At 39.2% G+C, this 25,324-nt stretch overlaps 2 protein-coding genes across 4 annotated transcripts; both read right to left on the bottom strand.

Annotated features, from left to right (window-relative positions):
* Nucleotides 1-2,796: 2,796 nt before the first annotated feature.
* LOC128686506 (uncharacterized) lies at nt 2,797-5,626 on the bottom strand. 2 transcript variants are annotated; one of them, XM_070088166.1, is made up of 2 exons: nt 5,372-5,626; nt 2,797-4,440 (listed from the first exon to the last, which is right to left on the bottom strand). In XM_070088166.1, the coding sequence occupies exon 2, from the start codon at nt 4,416-4,418 to the stop codon at nt 3,954-3,956; it is 465 nt and encodes a 154-aa protein (XP_069944267.1). In that variant the 5' UTR covers nt 4,419-4,440; nt 5,372-5,626; the 3' UTR covers nt 2,797-3,953. The 2 variants fall into 2 exon arrangements, with proteins under 2 accessions (XP_069944267.1, XP_053629439.1); XM_053773464.2 differs by having other exon boundaries at nt 5,356-5,610.
* An 8,207-nt stretch (nt 5,627-13,833) lies between these two features.
* Sam-S (S-adenosylmethionine Synthetase) lies at nt 13,834-23,950 on the bottom strand. 2 transcript variants are annotated; one of them, XM_053773471.2, is made up of 7 exons: nt 23,623-23,950; nt 22,287-22,354; nt 21,976-22,108; nt 19,617-19,729; nt 18,023-18,189; nt 17,431-17,809; nt 13,834-14,753 (listed from the first exon to the last, which is right to left on the bottom strand). In XM_053773471.2, exons 1-7 carry the CDS (start codon nt 23,735-23,737, stop codon nt 14,508-14,510), a joined length of 1,221 nt encoding a protein of 406 aa, XP_053629446.2. In that variant the 5' UTR covers nt 23,738-23,950; the 3' UTR covers nt 13,834-14,507. The 2 variants fall into 2 exon arrangements, with proteins under 2 accessions (XP_053629446.2, XP_069944119.1); XM_070088018.1 differs by lacking the exon at nt 19,617-19,729 and adding an exon at nt 19,035-19,147 and having other exon boundaries at nt 23,623-23,906.
* Between the last annotated feature and the right edge of the window lie 1,374 nt (nt 23,951-25,324).

Genomic DNA, 25,324 nt, shown 5'->3' with positions numbered 1-25,324 from the left:
GTGAAATACACGTAGCAGATGGAGCATTTTTTATTCAATAATGTTTCTTCCTAAGTTCGGATTTTATTAAGTCTCTATACTTGATATACTGGTACTGTATACAGTATACAATATGATGCTAAAACTCTAGGAGCAAGGCATCGTTTAATGAGAGGCCTAACCTGATATGTGTATTTGACTTTCGTAGTTTGTTAGCTACTTGACATTCACTACAAAGAAATAGTGTGCTGGTTTTTCACAATTGTGATCCATCAAATTATACAGAGTACTGAATAGTAATGGAAAAAAATCCATTTTCTGAATGGCCCATAGCAAAGGCTCTCTATGGGCCAAGATACTTTACCAATGTTGAAACCTTCACATAAATTGAGTTTCTTAAGTCAAAGAGTTTTCATAATTGATTGCAATGGAAACCAGGTATAGTTAGAAAACAATTCATTATTTTCCAAAACAACTTGGCAAAAGGAATATTTACAAAGAATATAATAATGAATGTTAAGATGAAAAGAGAATGGTGTTATCAAATTGCATCTGGTGATGGATTCAATTCTCTACCAGTTTATACCATAATAGGCCATATAAATGAATTCAGAGATATGCCATAATTACAACATTAAAACTACCCTCCCTAACAATCTGCATCAACCTGTTTGATGCTTTAAGAAAGTTTTAAAATAATAGTTAAGAACAGCTGTGACTTCATAATGGTCCAGGAAAGAATGAAACCATCTAAATTTGAATACTGAAGAACACACAAAATTTTGACTGCCTTGCTCGTACAAAACCCCTACAAACTCTTTTTTTGAAACTGCATCTCTCAAACACTCTTGAATTGTTTTATCACAACAACTGTGTCAAGTTATGCTTCAATCAAGTACAGTGGACCCCCGCATAACGATGGCATCACATAGCGATTTTTCCGCATACCGATTACTTTTATCGCAAAATTTTTGCCGCGCATACCGATTAAAAACCCGCTTACCGATTTTCGTCCGAGACGCGTCCAATGTGCCCTCACATGTGCCGGCCGTCCCATTGTTTACCAGCCAGCCTCCGCGGTAACATCCAAGCATACACTCGGAATATTTCGTATTATTACAGTGTTTTCGGTGCTGTTTCTGGAAAATAAGTGACCATGGGCCCCAAGAAAGCTTCTAGTGCCAACCCTGTGGTAAAAAGGGTGAGAATTAGTATGGAAATTAAGAAAGATTTTGAAGGGTTTGGGGCTAACCCTGAGAAGCCTATGCCAGTTGTGGAATCCATTGTGCCTACTTCAAAGATTAAGGAAATGTGTGCACAGTGGGTTGAACTGCAAACCTTTATAGATGAAAATCACCCTGACACAGCTGTTGCAAGCCGTGCTGGTGACTATTTCAATGACAATGTTATGGCCCATTTTAGGAAAGTCTTGAAGGAACGGGAGGTACAGAGCTCTATGGACAGATTTGTTGTGCGACAGAGGTCCAGTGACTCTCAAGCTGGTCCTAGTGGCATTAAAAGAAGAAGGGAAGTAACCCCAGAAAAGGACTTGCTACCTCAAGTCCTAATGGAAGGGGATTCCCCTTCTAAACAGTAAGAAGATAATGCTCTCCCCTCCTCCCATCCCATCAATCATCACCAGATCTTCAATAAAAGTAAGTGTCATTTAATTGTGCATGCCTTTTTCAGTTTGTGTGTATTAAAATTAACATTTCATGTGGTAAAAAAAAATTTTTTTCATACTTTTGGGCGTCTTGCACGGATTAATTTTATTTCCATTATTTCTTATGGGGAAAATTCATTCGCATAACGATTATTTCGCATAACGATGAGCCCTCTTGCACGGATTAAAATCGTTAACCGGGGGTCCACTGTACAGTGAAATCTTGGTAATCGAACAGCTTCCTACTTGAACAATTTGGTATTCAAACTCTTTGTTCAGTAAAAAAATCACTCGGCAGTTGACCATTTCCTCGGCACTCGACCAAACAAACATGACCTACCAGAACTTCGCTGTGAACTATTTCATATTCCTTTGCATTTTTTGGTATTTTTTTATATTTGTTTAAATAAGTTACCATGGAGCCTAAGAAGATTAGTCATAATAGCCAATCAAAAAGAAAATTGGTTGGGAAAAATTTGTTTGGTACTTGAATAGATCAGCACTCGAACAGCTTCTGGAACGAATTAAGTTCAAGTACCAAGGTTCCACAGTACTATAACTAATAGGGGGTTACATTAAAAAATTTTTTTCCTACATTTAACTTGTGAAAATTTAATGGATACTATGAAGTCTGTCTAAACATCTATTTCAAGGAAACCAGCTACACGGAACATCTATATTCTGTACAATTACTGTACAAAAAAGTTATTCCACAGACAGTTAAATGTTGTAGACATACATGACACATCATACAATGTTTACTAAGCCACATGGTACATAATAGTACAGATAAACAAGTAGTAATGACCAGAGAGTGATTTCTCCACAACATCCATGTTACAAAGATGATAAAATGGTCGAAGACAATCGGATGATCTCTGAAGAATGTACATGAGAGAATGACAGTAGTATGTCTGATGACTAAACAGGTATGCCAGTAGCCTACATGATACTAAGAGATAGTACTCATTGACAACTAGCAACCTGGCTAAAGGTATTAAATGCTGTACAAGGAGCATGTTAAAAAATTAACAATTCAGCAATTTTTATGCAATCAAACTACAATAAACAATTTATGTTTTGGTGAGTACAACCCAAATTGCTAAACAGTACAATCTGGGAATGCACTTCAGAGGAATAATTCAAACTGTAAGCACAAAATCACATGATTATATTTCAAACAACATTCAATGGGTTTTAGGGAGGAGTTACAAAGAATTGTGTGTTTCCTTAATGAAATGGACATTCAAAACAATATACATGTATGGCAAACTTTCAAAGATTTTAGATACATAACAAAACCTATGACATTATATTCTGCAAATGCAGAATTAATAAATTGCAAAGAAAAATACCTATGAGGCATACAAACTAAATTTACTCATAAGGTAAAAATAAAGAGTTAAGTATTTTTCATAATAAGTGAGCAACAATTTTGAAAATACTTGTAGCAGTAGACCAGTTTGACAGAAGATATCATAAATGGAAACATTTCTTAAGTGTAATCTAGATCAACTTAAACACGTATGCATTCTTATCGTTAACATTTCACTTTACTTTAAACATTCTCATGATGTCAAACTAGGTAATACTATAATCTCTAAATATATGTAATAAATAAATTCTCCAGCATAAATAGGCATTAATAATATAGCTAAGTGATGAATTTCTTAGAAAGAAATAGGTATGCCAAACATGAGATTCTTTTTAAAATTTCAGAAATTAAGGTGAGATGTACCAATGTGAATCTTTCAAGTACACATGACACACACACACACACGACACACACACACACACACACACACACACACACACACACACACACACACACACACACACACACACACACACACACACACTTGGACTCAGCCCCTGCAACCTCAACTAGGTGAGAACTAGGCGAGTGTACACACACACACACACACACACACACACACACACACACACACACACACACACACACACACACACACAGTCACACAGTCACACAGTCACACAGTCACACAGTCACACAGTCACACAGTCACAGTCAGTCAGTCAGTCAGTCAGTCAGTCAGTCAGTCAGTCAGTCACTCACTCTCTAACCCACACAAGCTGCCGCATAAATAGTAAGGTTCCAAAACACACCACTGACATTTATATGTCTAATCTCAGAATCACATTATTATTTACATCATGTATGATGTCATCTGATTCAAATAGAAATATATAATCATTATTGCTAAATTTACACCATTTCAATTACTAGGATCAAACAGTACCCTCTCACTTTTTTACTTTCAAAGACCCGATTTGACTATCTTGCATGGTTTCAAAGAGGAACCTTGCCCAGTCTTTTTAACTTTTCAATATGTAAATCATGCAATAACTTATTGAAGTTAAAATATTGGTCATTATCAGTAGGGTTCAGGCTAGGGTATGCTATGTTCAGAGACTCAGGTAGTTCCCTTTGGGCTATGAGCTCATTTGTTACTCTTTCAAAGTCACTCAAATTTCCTGTACTGCCAGGACCAATGCCATTAACACAAGGGCTGGATGTACCATTTACAAGCCCATTTGTTATAGGCACAATTGGTAAACCTGTTAATCTATCTTGAATAGAATTTTCATTATTCTCAGTGAGTGAAGGGTTACCAGTTAAGTTATGCAGGTTACCAGGTGAAGCCAAACCAGAGGCTGAGCCATTGAGCATGGCAGATGAGCCATCCAGGTGAAGATTATTGATGCGTTTAGACAGGGGCTCCTCCTCTGGTATTTGTTCTCTACCCCGCTTCATCGTGCCTTAAATCGTCACTGGTCTGAAAAATAACTTATAAGCATGTAAAACTCAGCTTTTTAAAATTATGAAACTCTGGCAGCAACTCTCTTTCAAGAAAAAAGAAAATCTAGGAAAGGAAAAAGGTAACAAACTTAATCACATATACATATACAGTATACCAGTAAACACAGTGTGTTAAATTCAGTCCTATGGTAAAATGATTACTTTTTCTTCATCTACCCAAAGCTGTGGTAATAGTATCAGTCTACTTTTGATAACAGAATATTACTTATAAAAACAATGAGGATATTTTACCCGTATGTACTACAAGATATTAAGATTGATACATGTGTGTTTTCAAAAAACACAGGGACCCCGATGAAATTATAAAAAATTGAGAAACTGTAATGATATCCAAGGTTAAGTCATCATAAAATTATGCATTTATATACTTTACCACTAATGACTAAATGCAATTTGTAATTACTCCAGCTGAAATATATTACACTGCATGTACATACAGTACACTAGGGAAATAAAGTGGGAAGTATGGTTCCTGCACTCTGAAGGGTTTATGGGGATGTTGTAATGCAGAGTCATTCAAACTGTGATGACAGAACACTTCTGGCAAGACAACCATTAACTGAATGATGGTAAATGTGTTTATTGTTTTGGATTACCTCATCAAAGACTACCAATGACAGGAAAAACAAATGGAATTACTGTACATGCAATTACAGTATTTGCCTGTCTATCTATCTGCGTCGATTCACAGCTCCTGGTCCACTCTCCCTGTTCCAAAAAGCATTATCGTACCTCTTCTTAAAGCTATGTATGGATCCTGCCTCCACTACTTCACTCTCCAGACTATTCTACTGTCTATCTGTGTGTCTACGGCATCTGTAGACTCTCAAAACCGCTGAAGTTTTTTTTATATAACTAGTGTATAAATTACCTAAATAAAAACTTGCTTAAGAGTGAAGAGAAGACAAGATGACGGGGCAACACCCTGACCAGGAGACGAAGTCATCAGCACTTCTCTTTTCCTTGTTAAGTTCCTGCATCTTCTTCTTGCCCTACTAGCGTATAACACCCGGGGTTCTAGGGTTCTAGGGTGTAGCAGTACTATGAAGTGAAGGTGATGGTGGTAGTAGTGGTAGTGGTGGTTGTTGTTGGGGGCTGTTAAAGGCCACCAAAGCTTTATCCTCATGAAGCCCTTCTTCAGGGAATCCGGCAGATATATGTCGCTCAAATCTGGATTTAAAATGAAGGAGTAACAAAGTTTCCTCCAGAAACAAGAACAAGAAGAAAAATTCTCCCAAAGAGGACATATGGATCTCCATGACTAAACCCCAGCAAAGCTAGACACCCACTTACTCCCAGGGTTCTCACACCTGAGTAGGTAATAACAGTCTTTCTTGTAGCCTAGAAGCTGATGTATGGTTCCATGACCAATGGGTCACCAGCGGTCAATATTGAGCACCAAAGTCATATTATAATAATAATAATCTTTATTTACTACAAGTACATGTACATGGTATACAGTCCTAGCTGACAACAATGACATACTACTACATAGAAAGCCACTTGTTATGCTGAGCATCTCGGGCAAATTATTCATATAGTTTATTTGGATATGATACATAGTTGTACAAGGAATTATAGTAGTTGGGTGTACATGCCAAAAATTCGTCACCAGTGCTCCAGGCAGTGGTAAAACGAGACGTCCTCACTTTGGTGTGAGCTGAGCAGCCCAGCGATATCACTAGGGATCCTACTAGGGTAAATAAGTCAAAGACCCTAATGGAAATAAGATGGTTTGACTTTTTTTGGGTGATCAGAGGTAATCTACACGCATGCTGCTATATATGATAATTTATGTAACTGTATTTATGTGTACCTATACCTGAATAAACTTACTTTTGGTGAGATTCAGTGTGTGGGTTTGAAGTGTACTCACCTATGTGTGGTCGCAGAGCTGGAATCTTAGCTCCTAGCCTTGACTAGTTCATTTCACCCTAGCTTCGTGGGCCCTATTGTACTTGCTCTTAAACCTATATAGAGCTTATCTCCACTTCAGGGAGGTCATTCAACTTTCTGACCATCTCGAGACTGAAGAAACACTTCCTAACGTCCTTGTCTAACTTCCAACTGTTTCTCCGCCTCTCAAATAGCTTATATCCGTCCACCCTAACAATTCCTCTGACTACTGTATTTAAATCCCATAGGAGTCATACGTTGTCTAGGGGAACGGGAGTCAGTTAGGTTACATTCAAGAAATGGAAAGTCAGGTCCAAATCCTTGAATCAAGAGCCCCTTCACCGGCATCAAGGAACCTACCTTAAGGGGAGTCTCCCTGAGTGTTATTTATAGTTTCTCACCTCCAGTTTGGTACCGTTTTTGGTCTTCTCTCACCATCTTTATTTATATGACCTCGCATTTTGTGTTACACTCCGGTAGACACCGGTGTCCACCAGCATGCATCTCCACATACAGTCAACTTTCACCAATCAATACAGGGTGACCTAAAGAAAGATACATTCACCCTTACTCCCCTCTTATTATTATTATTATTATTATTATTATTATTATTATTATTATTATTAAGGGGAAGCGCTAAACCCGTACGCCTGGTGGCTAAAGCTCCCGCTTCACACACGGAGGGCCCGGGTTCGATTCCCGGCGGGTGGAAACATTTCGACACGTTTCCTTACACCTGTTGTCCTGTTCACCTAGCAGCAAATAGGTACCTGGGTGTTAGTCGACTGGTGTGGGTCGCATCCTGGGGGACAAGATTAAGGACCACAATGGAAATAAGTTAGACAGTCCTCGATGACGCACTGACTTTCTTGGGTTATCCTGGGTGGCTAACCCTCCGGGGTTAAAAATCCGAACGAAATCTTATCTTATACAGCGCCTGTGAGGGGGGGGGGAGGGGTGATGTGGAAGGTATTCAGGCTTAATTCAGGGAACTGGAGCACAGATCCAATTCCCTAGATCAAGATCCCCTCACCATCATCAAGGAACCTTCCTTCAGTGGACTCCCCTCTTAGTCACCAGTGTGAAGTCACTTATGCACAGTTGTACAAGTGGATGAGTAACACCTGTAAAACATCTGTTTATCTTCACTGTTGAAAACGTTTCGTCAACCAATGGATCGAATTATTATAATCAAAACTAAGCGCTAAACCCACCAGGGTTCAATGGATCGAAAACCCGTATAGTACACAAAGCAATCAACTTATGTTTTGTTTAACTAGTTAAAGAAAGTTCGTCTTCAACAATAGATATACATAATTATGTCACTTTGTATGATAATCTATGTAACTTATACCTATACCTGGAGATGGTTTCGGGGGTCAACGCCCCCGCGGCCCGGTCTGTGACCAGGCCTTGTGGTGGATCAGGGTTTGTTCAACCAGGCTGTTACTGCTGGCCGCACGCAACCCGACGTAGGAACCACAGCCCTGTTGGTCAGGTACTGACTTCAGGTGCCTGTGAAGCGCCTTCTTAAATAAACTTTCTTATTAACGAGGGGAGCGCTAAGCCCATAGTGATCATACATCGCCTGGGGAACTGAATGCATTCAGGTTTAGTTCATGGAATTGGATCACAAGTTCAATTCTTTAAATTATAAAAATAATAATAAGCGCTAAACCCTCAGGGATCATACAGCGTCTGGTGAATGAGAGTATTCAAATTCGATCCAAGGAAGGGGAAGGACGAGCCTTGTTCCTTGGATCCAGAGCCCCTCACCAGGAAGATGTCGGCCCACGCTATACTTCGCTTGAGGCAAATTAAAATCCACGAGAGGCAAGATAACTCATATATCTTAATATTATGAGGTGTTAAACCCACGAGGGTCACACAGCACTGCGGGGGATGTGTGAAAGTGGAAAAGTGCAAGTCTTAACAATGATCAACACCAGGGGGGGAGGGGGAGGGGGGTTGCAAAATTAAGGGTGTAATAAAGTTGGTAGAATTACCGACAATATGTAAAGTAAAAGGACACAAGTGCAACTAATGTGACATTTATTGTGGCAACGTTTCGCTCTCCAGGAGCTTTATCAACCCATTACAAACAATACATGGACACAGAGGGTATATAAAGGCTCAGAGTGAGGTGAATACTAGTGAGGTACCATTTCGATGTTCACTAGTGGTAGTAGTAGTAGTAGTAGTACTACCACTAGTGAACATCGAAATGGTACCTCACTAGTATTCACCTCACTCTGAGCCTTTATATACCCTCTGTGTCCATGTATTGTTTGTAATGGCTTGATAAAGCTCCTGGAGAGCGAAACGTTGCCACAATAAATGTCACATTAGTTGCACTTGTGTCCTTTTACTTTACAAAGTTAAGGGTAAGGGTTAGCGCAAGCAAAATTGAAATCAAAGTTAGTGCAGCCAGGCTGTGGCTCGTACGTTGGATTGCGTGCAGCCAGCAGTAACAGCCTGGTTGATCAGGCGCTGATCCACCATGAGGCCTGGTCACAGACCGGGCCGCGGGGGCGTTGACCCCAGGAACTCTCTCCAGGTAAACTCCAATACTACTACTACTACTACTACTAATAATAATAATAATATCTTTATTTACTACATGTACAAGGTATACAGTCCTAGCTGACATCAATGACATACTACTATATAGAAAGCCACTTGATATGGTGAATATTTCGGGCAAATTAGGTCAGTTTTGTCCCAGGATGCGACCCACACCAGTCCACTAACACCCAGGTACCCATTTTACTGATGGGTGAACATAGACAACCGGTGTAAGAAACCCGGACCCTGGCCGTGTAAAGCGAGAGTTTTAAGATAAGATTTTCTTCGGATTTTTAACCCCGGAGGGTTAGCAACCCAGGATAGCCCAAGAAAGTCAGTGCGTTATCGAGGATTAACTATTTCCATTGGGGTCTTTAATCTTGTCCCCCAGGATGCGACCCACACCAGTCGACTAACACCCAGGTACCTATTTGCTACTAGGTGAACAGGACAACGGGTGCAAGAAAACGCATCAAAATGTTTCCACCCACCGGGAATCGAACCGGGCCCTCCGTGTGTGAAGCGAGAGTTTTAGCCACCAGGCCACCGGACCACCAGGTCATGGGCCACCTTGGTTTCAGTTAAAAAGTCAAAGAAATAGAGTCGACATCAAAGGCGGGACTTTCAGCAAGGTGGCCAGCAAGAATGTGTGTCGGGGCGATTTAGATGTCGGAAGTTCTTCCTGCGTTCACTCTGATACAAGACAATTTTTTATTGTTTGATGGACAATACGAGCTGACACTTCTCAGTGGTGTCAGTTGTTTGTCTATTTCCATAAACGAGTGGCATACAGCATGAGACATTGTAAGTGATGAAGACTGAACGTCAACCGGGGGCCACAGCCGGGTCACCATATGGAGAAGACCCGGGCCGGAAGTACCGGCAAACCTCTAATGAATGAATAAATGAACTGAACGTAAAGTTGTAAGAAGCAAGTGAGCTCCCGCACATGGAATTACCCTCACTTATGATGATTATCACAATCATAACCAAGTGCTAAACCTACAAGGGTCATACAGCGCTGTAGGGCAGGATGTGTTAAAGATGAAATATGCGAAGATCAGAAACTAGAGAGGGTTAGGAGTATGCAAGAGGTAGTCAGTAAGAGTAGTGTGGATTATTATAATAAAAAAGAAGCGCTAAGCCACAAGGGTTATACAGCGGGAGTAGTGGAGCGCTGTAGGTAAAATACAATCAAAGTCGGCGTGATAAAGTAGTCACCATCAAAGTTATGAGATCTTTGCGTCGAAGGTGAGGCTGTACCTCTGATGAGTTAGTTTTTCTACTACCGGAGCCCGGCTCTAGGCCAGGCATGTCTGATGCTTTCCTGTTCAACCAGGTTGTTGCTACTGGCGGCCTACCAACAATTACTTGTGGGTTTTCCTCGCAGTCCTTTCGTGCTATTTGATGATATTCTTGAGTTGTGTAAACAGTGGTATATTAAAGCGAGCCATGAGAAGGAATACAAGGAGCATAATGAACGGGCGACAATTAAACAATTTAGTCCTATTAATATCGGATAGTGTTTTGTAAGTGGACAGGTATTGAAGGCCAGGGTAGCAAATAACAGACAATGGGCATCACGTACACCTTTCTAAATTATTATACAGCGGTTGTAGGGGGGTGGGGATGGAAGGTACTTAATGTTAATTCAGGGAATTGAACACAGATCCAGTTCCGTTATTATAATCATGGGGAAGCACTAAACCCGTAGGATTGTACAGCGCCTGTGGGGTGGGGAGAATGGAAGGTATTCATGCTTAATTCAAGTAACTGGAGCACAGATCCAATTCTCCAAATCAAGAGCCCCTCATCGGCATCAAGGAACCTCCCTTGAGGGGTCCAGTTCCCTAGATCAAGAGCCCCTCATCAGCATCAAGGAACCGTCCTTGAGGGGCCACCTTTCTAAAGACGATGTTCACATCTGCATACAAGCTCTTGACTGGGATTATAATTATTATAATAAAAAAGAAGCGCTAATTATTATTATAATCACAGGGAAGCGCTAAACCCGTAGGGTTATACAGCGCATGTGGGGGGGATGGAAGGTATTCAGGTTCAATTCAGGGAACTGGAGCACAGATCCAATTCCCTAGATCAAGAGCCCCTCACCAGCATCAAGGAACCTCCCTTGAGGGGAAAGAAGCGCTAAGCCACAAGGGCTATACAGCGCTGCAGGGCAGGAAGGAAACGAGGGCATCAGGTGGCAAAAGGGAGGTGGATGAGTAATAGGTTACGGATAACAGCGGGGCAGTGGTTGGTGAAAGGTTAAAGGGCAGCAAGAGACTGAGCTAGAAAGGGCTGAGGGGAGTGCGTAAGGTATCAGTTTGTGGAGTAAATCAGTCGTCAAGAAGTCAACGAGAGAGTCAGGATTAAAGGAGGGTCCATCAGCAAGAAGGGAAGGGAAAGAGAGAGTAGTAGAAGGAAGACTGCGTTGGAGGTAAATTCTGTGTGCTCGTTGATAGAGAGGGCAGTCTAACAATGTGGCTAATCGATACTGGAACTTGACATTGCTCACAGAGAGGAACAGGGTGCCTCTCCATGAGGTACCCGTGAGTAAGACGAGTGTGGCCAATGCGAAGACGGGAGAGTGGTCTCCCAACCACGGCACTGATGACAAGAAGACGGCCAATAACTTATGCTCGGTTTAATAGATGAAGTTTGTTACCAAGCAGAGTTGACCAACGTTGTTGCCAACGGGCGTGAAGGTGGGTAGCTATTGCAGCAAAATAGTCCAGAAATGGAACACCTCTATAGGAAATTGGAAAGACCAGAAAGTCCGAGACTCAAATTTCTGACCAAGACCACCTCCAATGCAAAGGGGTGTAGTGCATTCCTTACATTCATGGAGTGCTAAACCATAGGCCTAGGTCTTGCAACACCAAAAGGAATGGGATTATTATTATAATCAAGGGGGAAGCGCTAAACCCAGAGGATTATACAGCGCCTGGGGGGGATGTGGAAGGCATTCAGGCTTAATTCGGGGAACTGGAGCACAGATCCAATTCCCTAAATCAAGAGCCCCTCACCAACATCAAGGAACCTTCCTTGAGGGGAAAAGGAATGGGAAACATTTTATTTTTTAATCACAGGAGAAATGCTGAACCCATAGAGGTTACAGTGCCATTATTATTATAATCAAAAAGAAGCGCTAAGCCACAAGGACTATACAGCGCTGCAGGTTACAGTGCCAGTCCAAGGAAGGAGAGGCTCTCGACCCAAGATCCCCTCCGTTTAGTGGCAGACATTAATTTTAATGGCAGCACAGGTCCAATTTCTTTGATCACGAATCCCTCACGAACAAAGTATAATGAAAAGCAAGTGCTAAACCTACTAGGGCCATGCAGCGTTGCAGGATAGGAATTGATGCAGGATACGGATGGATGGATTATAATCACGGGGGAGCACTAAACCCGTAGGATTATACAGCACATGTGTTGGGAGGGTGGGATGGAAGGTATTCAGGGAACTGGAGAATAGATCAAATTCCCTAAAATCAAGAGCCCTCACCAACATCAAGGAACCCCCCATGAGGGGAAGTAATGGCAGAGAGGACAACCAAGTAGCCTTATTAAGGGGAGCCCAAAAGAATAAAAAAAAAAAAAAAATAGCTCCCATGTCTTGGATCAAGACTCCATCATTAACATAAGTGCTAAAGCATAGGGTTACAGCACAAGTGGCAGTTATGAATAACACTAATAATTGTTCTACCCACATTACTAATGTTTAAGGAAAGCTGAAAGTTTTTTTTTAAACAAACTTTGTTAATAAAAACCTGTTAGGCTAAAATGAGCACAAAGGCAAGGGAAATACATTTATTGGCATGTACTAAAAATTACAAGCAAAACACCTTTGATGTTACTTTAGGACAAGATACTGAAATAAAAGACATTTAAGATTTCTTTACCCTACAATGATATAGCAATTCAGGTAAATGTGCCAGAACAGTTCTTAAACAATATAAGACTTTTAGAATTATGTTTGTTCAGAAAACTACAGCAGCAAAATACAACTGCAACAAATTTTAAAAATATCCATTTTTATTACATAGTAGTGAATTCTATATTATAATATAGCATTAAGTGCCAAGTCTTAGTTTTGCTAATTTAACACCATCATTAACTGTGTATATTTAAATACATTTGATTGTTACATTACAGGAATCTTCAGCTACACATTGGCAAGGTGTAATTGGAGAACTGGAATATAGAAGGAAGGGAGAAGCCTTTAATAGGAAACCTGCAAGCTCAAAGCTTTTAATGTATTCTATGGAAAATGGTTTTCAGCAAAATGGCTTTTCTGGAAAAAAAAAAAAAAAATATCTGAATACGTGCATGAAAATGAAACCAACACCACAAATACAGTAGAACACATGAACATGTCTTGACGTCTATGAATTTGTAGATTTATGAAGTGAATAAAATTACATACACAATTGCTAGTAAAATTCTTGAAAGGTGATGCAACACCAAAATATGCTTTCTTCCATGCAAAATCTATGAAATCCTTCAAGCTACTATTTTAAAATTTTACCCATCAATAACTTTAATTTTTTGCTTAGCAAATTCATGCAAAGAAAAAAAAATTGCACTAAACCCCAATGGGTCATTAGAACTGCACCAATTAAAAAACAAAATTGCTACATTTCAATACCGAGTAATTGTTCATTAGTAAGCTTTCCTGCTTCCCGATGACATCACTGATTTGCATAAATTTTTATTCTGTAATGATTTTCAAAGTTTCCAGGATTTTTCATCACATAACTGAGGAAAATTTATAAAATAGGGTTTTGTAAGCCTGAACACACAAGTTAAACATCCATTAGAAAAACTGTATTCTGTGCTTAGTAGCCAAAATTTGTTTCACAAATGGACAAGGAAGAGAACAGTCACATTAACTCACTTTTATTTGCCATGATACAATTTATGTTGTATACACTAGCATGATCAATAAATACAATGTACATCATACATATCTTATAAACAATCTGATAAAAATTAGAAAGAAAAAAAAATCTAAAAATTCCCAACGCATGAGGAATGTGGCAGTTGTTTAATCATCAAACTCCCAGGAAGGCGGCCGGAGTGTTTAAGGAAATGCTCTTTTCCATTAGAATTTTCGTAAACACAACACAAATGCGTAGATCTTATATAAAAAACTCTAGAGGAAACCTTGCTCTTCCTACACATTTGCAGCTTCAAGTCTAGTACAGACAAGGGGTATAGCATAGCTCAGAGCCATCGTCTGCACCAACCTAAAACTGTGGTCGCCTCACAGGGGTCCTCATGGTCAGGGCTGGTACAGGACAGGTGTCGCACTAGGCACCCCTGATCCAGCACCAAAATTAGTCACCAGGATGCACAAGCACACACAAGCCCGAGTGCCTGCTTGACAACACGAGTGCAATCAGAAATTAATGCAAGTGAAAGGATTAAATACCAGCAGACTGACATGTCTCTTAATTTACGGTAGGTTAGCCAATTCTGTCAAGTTAAGCCATGCACTTGGCAGAACTGGCTAACTGGGTCCCACTAAGTATGAATTTTGGGACACCTAACAAATCTAAAGCTTTGGAATGGTCAATTTCTTGACCTGCTCCCAGGGAAATTGTTCCCTACCAAAATGTCCATAACAGGATGTTTCACTATAGATGGGCCTCTTCAGTCCAAGTTCCTTAACAATACGTCCTGGTCGTAGATCAAAGTTGTGGTTAACAATTTTCAGTAGCTGCTGTGATGTGTACTGAGAAGTTCCATAATGAAAGATACTGATGCTTACTGGCTCAGCAACACCAATGGCATAAGATACCTGGAATCCAAGCAATCTATGCATTAAACCTATCAATCACTACAGTCGGAAACAAATGTAATTATTTATTTTGAATTAAAAAGCAATATTTGAATTTATTGGGTATTACACAACAATCTAATGGGTATTGTACAACTTAAATCTGTCACAATTTTGACACCCCCACCCTTTTTTTCTACCCAACCTAGTTAAGTAATTCTATAAACAGATGCTGTTTTACATCTATGGCTGTAACTATTATTCATGCCAGAAGTGCACAAAATACTTTCCAAACAGCAACACCCCCACCACAACCAGAGTACAGGCCCCAAATCAGTACATAAAATCAAAATCAATTTGCCCCCATCAACATGCTCAAACCTGTTGGAGGTCCAAACTCCTGGCACTAAAAACCTCCTTTACCCCCTTCTTCCAACTTTTTGTAAAATAATCCCAACACCTTCACCTTTGATTTATACACCCTCCAAGTAATCCTGTATTTTCTCCAGCCTATCTAAATGTCCAAGGCTCAATAGTCTCTAACACCAAATTCTCGGGCTAAATAGGACGACAGAATGTATAAATATGTAGGAGGCAAGACGGTGTAGGGGATCACCCTAGGAAAGGTTGAGTAATTTTTTTTTTTTTTACGAGAAAGGTAACATTTATAAAAGGATTCAGGGAAACCGATTAACTGTAATTTACTCTTTGAAGTGGGAAGTACAGTGTCTGCATTCTGCAGGAGGGGTGGAGTTATTGAAAATTAGAGGGACATCTGAACTGTAGCATTATCACACTTCTGGCAAGACAATGGAGTGAGTGATAGTAAAGTATTATCTTTTTTGGTTCACTCTACCTCATGGTGGCATCACACCAACTGTCTAAGGCCTACTTATTCTAGAAAATAATCTCTCATGCCTTGAGCCTTGCTATCCACATGCAGTACTATGTACTGATGCAAGAAACCCACCTATTCCAATCATTTGCAGCATTGGTCCCATATCCACCCTATCATATCCCTTCTAAATCAAGGGACAATGGAAAGTTCCTAATCTTAAGTATTTACATGTACGAGTCAATGGTCTACAAATCCCCTACTCTCCCTCAAACCTTGTTCTGCACTCCTGCTTTATCTTACCCATAATTCTGTCAATAAAGACCACACACTACCTGGTATAATCAGGCTTTTTTCCCTATAATTTCTTTTATTCTGTGCATAAACTGACACTTTTCATTTTTCCCTTTGCTGTTAAGTTGCCATACCCTTCTCAATTTTATACGAATTTTGAGGCAATTTATTCATTTAGGCTTTGCTGCTGGTCAGTTACTGTTTTCATTCACAATTACTAACTTGGTTTGAGATTTTATAATTAAGAATAAAAATATCTGAAGGAGGGGTGTTAATGTTGCAGTTTAAAAACTGTAGTGTAAAGCACCCTTCTGGCAAGACAGTGATGGAGTGAATGATGGTGAAAGTTTCTTTTTTGGGCCACCCTGCCTTGGTGGGAATCGGCCAGTGTGATGATAAAAAAAAATATCCACCAAACAAATCCACTAACATTTAGAATAAGAAAATTTAATAAAAACTACACGCATGACATTTGGTGGCATTTATGCATCAGTGATTTTACTCACTTTGAGCCCTACTTTTGGCCAATTCCACTGTTCCAGTCAACCAAACTCGTAGCTATTTCGCTAGAACTTTTGTTCTATCAATTGAGTACAAGAAACTGCCTATTTACTGATTTTAACTACCCAATCGAGTGATTAAAAATTGGTAATTTGACCAATTTCATACACAATTCAAGGCTAATTTCAAAATAGGGCCCAGAATTAACAATGCAAACATTACGAGCAATAAAAAGAACATTTTCTCTGTACATCAGTCACATCTCCAGGCCCCTCTTATATTACGTTTGCTTTCCATTTTGAATTTTTATTCACACAAAAAATTCAAGAATTACTGTTATACAGACTACTACATTACTGTAAAAATGAAATTACTTCATTATTCTCTGCGTGCTGCAGGATTTTTTTGTACTGTGCACACTGACTGACCACTCAGACCCATTCTCTCATTTGTAGGCCTACCAGCTTTCTCCCAAAAGATTGGAAGCAACTAGAATTTTGGCATACTATTACAGGAACACTAATTTGCAAGCTGTAATATTATGGGACCGATAGTGAAAGGGTTAATATTGAATCTTCTCTTTGCCACCAATGGCAGCTCAACAGCTCGAGCGAGTCGACAATTCTAAAGGATTTAGGAGAAATTTAAATGCACACTGAAACCTCAACTTAATGGATTAATGGGGAGGGGGAAGGATTATTATTATTATAATCATGTGGGAGCACTAAACCCTTAGGATTATACAACACATGTGGGGGGAAGGGATGGAAGGTATTCAGGCTCAATTCAGAGAACTGGAGCACAGATCCAATTCCCTATATCAAGAGCCCCTTACCAGCGTCAAGGAACCTCCCTTGAGGGGCCGGAGGGGGAAGTAGTTTGCAATGACAACTGTCCTAAATCCATGACAAGACTGCACCCTCCCCCACCATGATCATTACAATAACTTAATTTTGAATTTAGCACTGAAATCTTTTCCAAATGTCTGACCACAGATTCTGTCAAGTTTTAGCATACTAAATCAAGTTTCCATGTATTCAAGCAAGTTAAAACTTGCTAAAAGCTTACCTGCACTAAACAGCGTCTGCATATTTCATTCTTCACCAATGACTTGGCAACCCAACGAGCAGCATAAGCGGCAGAGCGGTCCACTTTTGTATAGTCTTTGCCAGAGAATGCTCCACCTCCATGAGCTCCCCAGCCACCATATGTATCGACAATAATTTTCCTACCAGTAAGCCCAGCATCACCTTGGGGCCCACCCATAATGAATTCTCCACATGGGTTAATGTGATACTTGGTTTTAGTATCAAGATATTTTTCAGGAATAACTGCCTTTATGGCCTTCTCCATTATTTCCTCACGCAAAGCCTCCACAGAAATCTTATCTGAATGTTGCACAGAAGCAACAATTGTGTGCACTCTTTGTGGAATGGCAGCTCCTTGACTGTAAAGTAAGAACTCATGTCAAATGTTATCAACCACAATGTAAATAATGATAATATGTAGTCTGTAGTTCATAATTCTAAATCCAAGATATTGGGTAATCAATTTTAATGAATTGAAATTATTAATTTTAATTATAAGCACCTAAAATACTATTTATTTATTTAGAAGGAAAAAAATTAATTATTTTTCTGCAACACTCAGGCACACTTACTCAAATGTGTACTCGCAAGTGACTTGAGTCTTACTGTCAGGTCGTGCCCACCAGAAAGTCCCATCTCTTCGTAATTCTGCAATTTTTTGATTCAGACGGTGTGCCAGCACAACAGTTAATGGCATACATACATCAGTCTCGTCAGTGGCATAGCCAAACATCAAACCCTAGAGAAAGGAAGGAAGTCAATTTATTGACTTCCAATGTAAACTTTCTTACATCTAAAATCAGTGAGACCCAGTGTGATTGTCTTACTACAATATTTCATGTTTGACAATATGTCACCATTAAATGTAAGCAAAAACAATTGAAAAAAAAAAAAAAAGCTTTTGCAAAAAGCTAATTGCTAGAAAAATACAATTTGCTAAACAAAAACTGATAGTCCACACAAAAGATTTAGAAAATGCAAATTGTTACAAGTAGGAAAAATGGTTAGAAGAAATGGCAACACTAAAGATTAATGCAAAATACATCTCAGGAATATCAACCATGATAAAATCTAACGTGTTGTTAATTAAATTCTACTAATTCTGGATGTTAAATGACAAATTTGACACTAATATGTCATGTAAAATATTCAATGACAAATACACAGCATCTCAAAGAAATACGTACAGTAGCATACACGAAAAATTTAAGGAACAATATTCTAAAGATGACCAAGGTACGTAGAGCTTTAATTTTAGTTTCATTAACATATGCAGTGCAAGTGTTGTTAATTAAATGCCCAATATATTCAAAGATTCAACAGTAAAGGAATTGCCACTGAAGGCTACATACAAAAGAAAATTAAAAATGACTATTCCGATGAATTTTATGATTACATACCTCTATGACCATGCTTTTCTAATCTAAATCACTTAGCATTATACAATATTTAAACTTTAATTCTTTGTTTGCTAGTCTAGAAAATCCATAAATTTTTCTAAAATCACCTATCACAGCATCAATTAAAAAAATTAATGCTTCAAAATAGCAGTTTACAGCCGAAATATAAAGTGTAACTCATCACCTGATCGCCTGCCCCAATGTCGTCGTCGCTGCGCCCAACGTGTACCCCATTAGCAATTTCCACACACTGTTGCTCCAGGGCCAGGAGAACATTGCATGTCTTGTAGTCAAAGCCTGTGAGGCAAGACCCAACCACAAGTGAGCAAATTAACACACAAAACCAGATGGTTTCAGGACATTTTCCCCTTTCATCACATGTGCATCACACAATTTGTAAGTACCTAAAGGAAGACTGCTACACAAACATCAATGCCACTAACCGAAGAAAACAGAAAATGGCAGTTGGAAGAAATCCAATGAAACACTACAAAGAAACCCATTTTCTACTTTGCAACAGACTGAAGAATATCTTGGCCATATACTATTAGAAATATGAAGATTATCAATTGAAAAATTAGGAAAAGCTATTACTTCAATTTCTTTCAGTGTATGGCCAGTGAGTTAATGGAGAAAGAAAAGTGAAATTTCCCAAAAGAAAAAAAAAAAAAAAAAAAAAAAATACTCTCAGGTCCCAACGAGTCAGCACCGCAACCACCCACACCCACGATGTAAGCCATGTCGATAGAGGCAGATTACAAAGTACCTGGTCACCTGCTCCAACATCTTCTTCAGCTCTGTTTATATGAACACCATCAGCAATATTTGGAGACTGCTGCTCAATAGCAACAAGGAGATTACACGTCATGAAGTCGAAGCCTGAATACAGGGAACAACTATTGCTTTTTTATGTGCCACAGCCATTAATTTAAAGCTTTTATTCACATGCAAATTATTACCAAGAGACTACAAGTAGAACCTCTAAAATCTAATCCAGTCCCAAAGATCAAATAATTTTACAAAGGTCCTGTTTTATTAGTAACCTACCAATGAAATTTTACATATGGTATATTATGCAAAACAACTGCTGTGAAAGAATAGAGAGATTCCAAGCACTTTTGAAACTTTTCACATTATCAAGGAACATTATCACAGTTCCTTGATAATGTGAGAAGTCATGAAAGTGCTTGGAAATTCACTATTCTTTCACAGTGGTTGTTTTGAATATTCTGATATCACCCGTTTACTGTGATATTATTGCATGGTATATTATACATATAATACATCAATTTTACTATAACTACACCAATTTTAATTAAAATTGTGAATAGCAGTGATTGAAAAGCTAATGTCCATTCAGGACCCTTCTTATAAGTAGCAAAAATCATTGAAATGGATAGGGTGTCCTGTCCAGCATACAATAAAGAAATGCAATTGAGCCAGCACATTCATAATTGGTAAAGTTGGCGGAGGCATGTCGCTGAATTTCACCTGCATTGAGTTTGTGAAAGAAAGCCTATTTTGCATACTACTTACAAAGGATAACACAACATAAGTTTTCTAAAGTTTATTACAGTGTAACTTAGTAGTTTTAAATACTACTGTTCTATGTATACCTAATGGGAAAGACCACTTAGGAAATCCCTTTTCTGTATTATCCCCATGTTAAGAAAAATTTATCCCCCAAACTAAGATTTGTTCAGATTTTTAACCCGGAGGGTTAGCCACCTAGGATAACCCAAGAAAGTCTGCATCAAAGACTGTCCATCTTATTCCCATTGGGGTCCTTTAGTTTTGCCCCCAAGGATGCAGCCTATACCAGTTTATTAACACCGAGGTACCTACATACTGCTAGGTGAACAGGGACAGCAAATTTAAGGAAATATGCCCCCATTTCCATCCTTGCCGGAGACTGAACCACAGACACAAGTGTGTGAGGAGAGTGTTTCCTACCAATACAATGACACTAAGCATCAGCAACACAGGTTGCTAATTTTATTCTTATTGTTGGGCAACCAAGTAGGAGATGAGTGAAGTACTGTATTATACCCTCTATCTACCTAGAGGGTATTCCGAGGATCAGTGTCCCTGCAAACCAGTCCACGACCTGGTTTCCCGGTGCATCGGGGCCTGATCAACCACTGTTACTGCTGGCTGCACGCAGTCCAACATACGAACCACAGCCCGGCTGATCCGGCACCGACTTTAAAGTATCTGTCCAGCTCCCTCTTGCAGACAGCCAAGTGCCTATTGGTAATTCCCCTTATGCCTGGTGGGAGGCTGCTGAACAATCTTGGGCACCAGACACTTAGTGTTTTCTTGGAGGTATTTTGCACTGCCTGCACAGTCTTTTGCTTTCGCAGGGAGTGATTTCTGTGTGATTTGCATTTTTATGTACTATCATTACATTGCACATTAGCCTGATCCAGTACTAATGATTAATATTAAACAACCATAAATTAAGATCAGGCACTCAAATTCTTTTAAATTATGCCTGGAATTTTTCCATGCCAAAACTTACATAAACATGTGATGCCCAATTAACCAGTGTCACTCAAATGCTGCTTTCTAATCGGATTTGCAGAAGTTCTTTTATTTCAAATTTTCTTAACTTCATGTGCATCTTAACATATTCCCTTACTCTTATTGTTTCTATCAGGCTAGGAGCTGATGGCATATGCCATAAACCAATTTGCTAGTGCTGGCTAAATTGAATGCCATATTTATACTGGTCTCGGAACAATATTCAATGCCTAAAATCAATTCCTGGTCAAAATCAAGTATCCTGTACACCCTTAGTACAAATGGATTGTATGGGATTAGTTAAAATCTTAAGTATTTATGCTATACCAAAAAGAAATTTAAAAATGTATACATCTACATATAAAACAATACACCAGGCTAAAAATTTTCTCCAAAATATTTTACTGTGAACTGTTAATACAGTACATGTGCTTAGAAATGGTGCATGAAGATTAATACTAGTCAACAGTAATATACTGCAATTATTAAGGTATAAAATTGGCCAAAATCTTCCACAATTTATCAAAATACAAATTTGTTAAATAACTACATTTATTTTTGTATCAACAGTAATTGTGCAATACTTTAAACATAAAACTTACCCTTGCCAGAATCATCATAACCAATTTTCTTTACTGTTTCACGAACAATTTTTTGATAGTCCACCTGTGCCTTAGAAGTAATCTCTCCACAAATTAAGATCATGCCAGTCTTAGTGCAGGTTTCACAAGCAACCTATTAACAAGAACAAAATTAAATAAATATTATATATTTATTATAAAATAGTAATATACAGTAAAGTTAAGTTTTCCGGTAAATCAAGAATTCTGATCTCATTAAATTAAGTACGTACTGTAATTTGTGGACATCGTATTTAAAATTATTTCATAACATATTCAAAGTTCCGACTTACTTTGGCATCAGGGTCTTGGCTAAGGTGGGCATCAAGCACTGCATCGCTGACTTGATCGCAGATTTTATCTGGAAAAAAAAAAAAAAAAAAAAAAAAAAAACTGCCTGAAAACCACTTGCATTGTCTAGCAAAATACAGGATCAGTTATATTCTATAATATTAACCAATAATTCATTTAAATTCAATGAATTATCATTATATCAATGAAATCTTAAATGGACTCCAATACATCCCAAAATTGAGATAAAAATATGCAGTAGCCTTGATAGTTGCATTCCAACCAATGTCAACTTCACTACACGGGAACCTTGCCAATTGCTACACATTCATTTGGGTTAAAGTCATTGTGGAATGGTTTCTTCAATTAAAGTATTTAATCCTAAATAATATACAATCATACAAGGATAAATAATCAAAATTTATTAGGGTGGCTCCTAGTCTCATCCTATGAAAGATTCTTAATAAAAATGTACCTTGTTATCTTGGGTTAATATGACTAAGGGTAAAAAAAAAAAAAAAAAAAAATCAGCAGCCTTGAGCAAGGGAAGTTCTGCTAATCCTGTACTCACATTTCAAACTAAGTCATTTGGCTGGTTGATGTTGAGGGTCAATAATGGTGGTGGGTAGAGAGGAGGGGTGAAGAAAGGTAATGAGAAACATTGCTCCAGTCCAACAAATAAGCATTATATGTAACATATTAGCAATGGCCGTCATCTGCCTCACACTACGTACTTCCCTCTACCGCAACACTGCCAGACCTACATTCCTACACGTACCATGATAAATACTGTTACTATCTCGCCTAATATCTATAAACTTTCACTATATTTTCCTTCTTTACTAATTACACAAGACTAAGCATGACTAGCAAAACCGACATTTCATATAATCGATAGCTCGAAGCATTCCTCGCCTGGTTAATAATTTTCTCATAGTAATAATTTCCAGTTATGCGAGTCTGGAGTGATGATAGTAGTTTAATATAGTGACAAATGTAGGTTAAACTTCCACGTGTAATTTATTTATAACAATGTGAAGACGCTGCATCTGTCCTGACTACTCCCCGCTGTCAGGCGTATGATCACGAACCATTATCATCTCTACACTAGCTTCTGGAGGCAAGAAAATAATCTTTATGTCCTACAAGTTCAAATTCAACACAAATAGTAGTCAGCAAGTCTAAAATATCAAGGAGTTAATAAAGGTAAACGAGTGATAACTGCGTGTAGCCACCGGCGGCTCCCAAGATGACTGACCAGACAATGCACTGGCGGGTAAAACTTATCAGCAGTTTATTAAATAGATAAAAATAAAAATGCTTGTGGGGTACACCTACCTGGATGACCCTCACCCACACTCTCACTGGTAAAGAGGAAAGTCTCCTGGTCCTCGCACTCGGCCCCCGTGCTAGTGGAGGCGTAGCCATTCGTGTACGCAGCGGACTCGGGCATATCGTGCTTCTTATGTGGCAGCTGAGTGGAAAAGAGGCAGACGCCGCGCCGTCTCGGCTATATATAAGCCAGGGAATGTCACGTGATGGCCGCCGTGCGCACCTCACCGCCAACTTTAAAATGCGTTTCTGCAGGTGTTTGTCCACCTCGCCCTCTGATGCTCTCCCACACCGAACTTACACTACTGTTGACTTGCTCAGCCAAGCTGGGTCTTGTTCTCATTCATACCTGCCTCCTCATTTAATACTTTTGGAAAGTACTTCCCATGAGCCCCAAAGTTGTCCATAGTTTCCGATTTTCTTAATTTCCCCTAGGTGAACGATGAGTTTCTATCGAAATGTTTCTGATTAATAAGTTATTCAAATAAAACTGGATATTCTCATGATGTCTGTCATTGTCTTAATTACATAACACACGTATTCAGATAGAAGCCTAGCAAATATGATTTTGTTAAATAAAGCTATAAGAATTATACAAAGTACGAAGTATTAAGGAAGAGAGTCATAAGAAATGAGATAACTTACAAAACTCTGGTTTTATCACTGAGTGGGAGGAGCTTGTCCAGGTTGACCAATGAGAGGGCTGGTGGGTCAGCTGGTTCACTCAAGGTCACTACACTTAGTGTAAACAACAACCTCCACACTACCCTTCATACACTCATCACCATCCCAACTCACCTTGCATACAAAAGTCATACTGCTTACAGTTATGTAAAGACCCAGATGAAGCACAGGCTTTTATTGCGACTAGATAAAGCGAGTCTGCATGGAGCAAAACGTTGTCACAACAAAAGCTTACCTTGCACCTGTTGTCTCTGCTTCAAGCCATGACTTTGCTATACCAAAACCAACCACCTCTGCGCCTCTAATGATCGCTGTGTGTGAAGTCACTGAGAACAGTTTGAATGCAGGTAATCAAGGTTTCCGTCTCCTGCTGAACAATGCAAAACTAGCGTGTAACTAACATACAAATACGTGGACCAGTGAATGTGTTATACTTACAACCTATTATAACTATTCTTCTAATTATTATTATTGTGAAAAATGTGCCAAACCTAGGAAGGTAATACAACCCTATTCTTTTAAGGGAAACGTCAGTCTTTTTTCACCACTTAACCGCTTTACAGCCATGATCTTACTAGTGCAACATTACCTATGGATCACCTATTTCAAGTATCTGTGTAGGTGCGGTGGTCAACTGGTGTGGTTAGCTCAGATAAGGAAGTCCTTTCATTGACCCGTGCAGCCTGCCAGCATTGAATCAGCAACACCAACTGTTCCTTCCTGAGAACCCTGCACGGTCGTCGATATTCACCAGGACGCAAACTTATCGTGTAGAAACCAAGCCTCTCAGAGTCTAGTGTTGCTAGCAAAGAACATTATTATTATTATTATTATAATCAAAGGGGAAGCGCTAAACCCGTAGGATTATACAGCGCCTGGGGGGGATGTGGAAGGCATTCAGGCTTAATTCGGGGAACTGGAGCACAGATCCCATTCCCTAAATCAAGAGCCCCTCACCAACATCAAGGAACCTTCCTTGAGGGGTAGCAAAGAACAGCAAACACAACCCACTATCCTCTGGACT

The sequence above is a fragment of the Cherax quadricarinatus genome, chromosome 1 (assembly GCF_038502225.1).
Source record: "Cherax quadricarinatus isolate ZL_2023a chromosome 1, ASM3850222v1, whole genome shotgun sequence".
NCBI classification, from domain to species: Eukaryota; Metazoa; Arthropoda; class Malacostraca; order Decapoda; family Parastacidae; genus Cherax; species Cherax quadricarinatus.
This window is presented reverse-complemented; position numbering and strand designations above follow the sequence as displayed.

Excerpts from the sequence above, each read along its gene's own strand:
- LOC128686506 (XM_070088166.1), bottom strand. The coding sequence starts at position 4,418 with ATGAAGCGGGGTAGAGAACAAATACCAGAGGAGGAGCCCCTGTCTAAA.
- Sam-S (XM_053773471.2), bottom strand. The coding sequence starts at position 23,737 with ATGCCCGAGTCCGCTGCGTACACGAATGGCTACGCCTCCACTAGCACG. Across the intron at positions 22,109-22,286 it reads GCCAAGACCCTGATGCCAAA|GTTGCTTGTGAAACCTGCAC; the intron begins GTAAGTCGGAAC and ends TCTTGTTAATAG. Across the intron at positions 14,754-17,430 it reads GCAGACGCTGTTTAGTGCAG|GTATCTTATGCCATTGGTGT; the intron begins GTAAGCTTTTAG and ends CTTGGATTCCAG.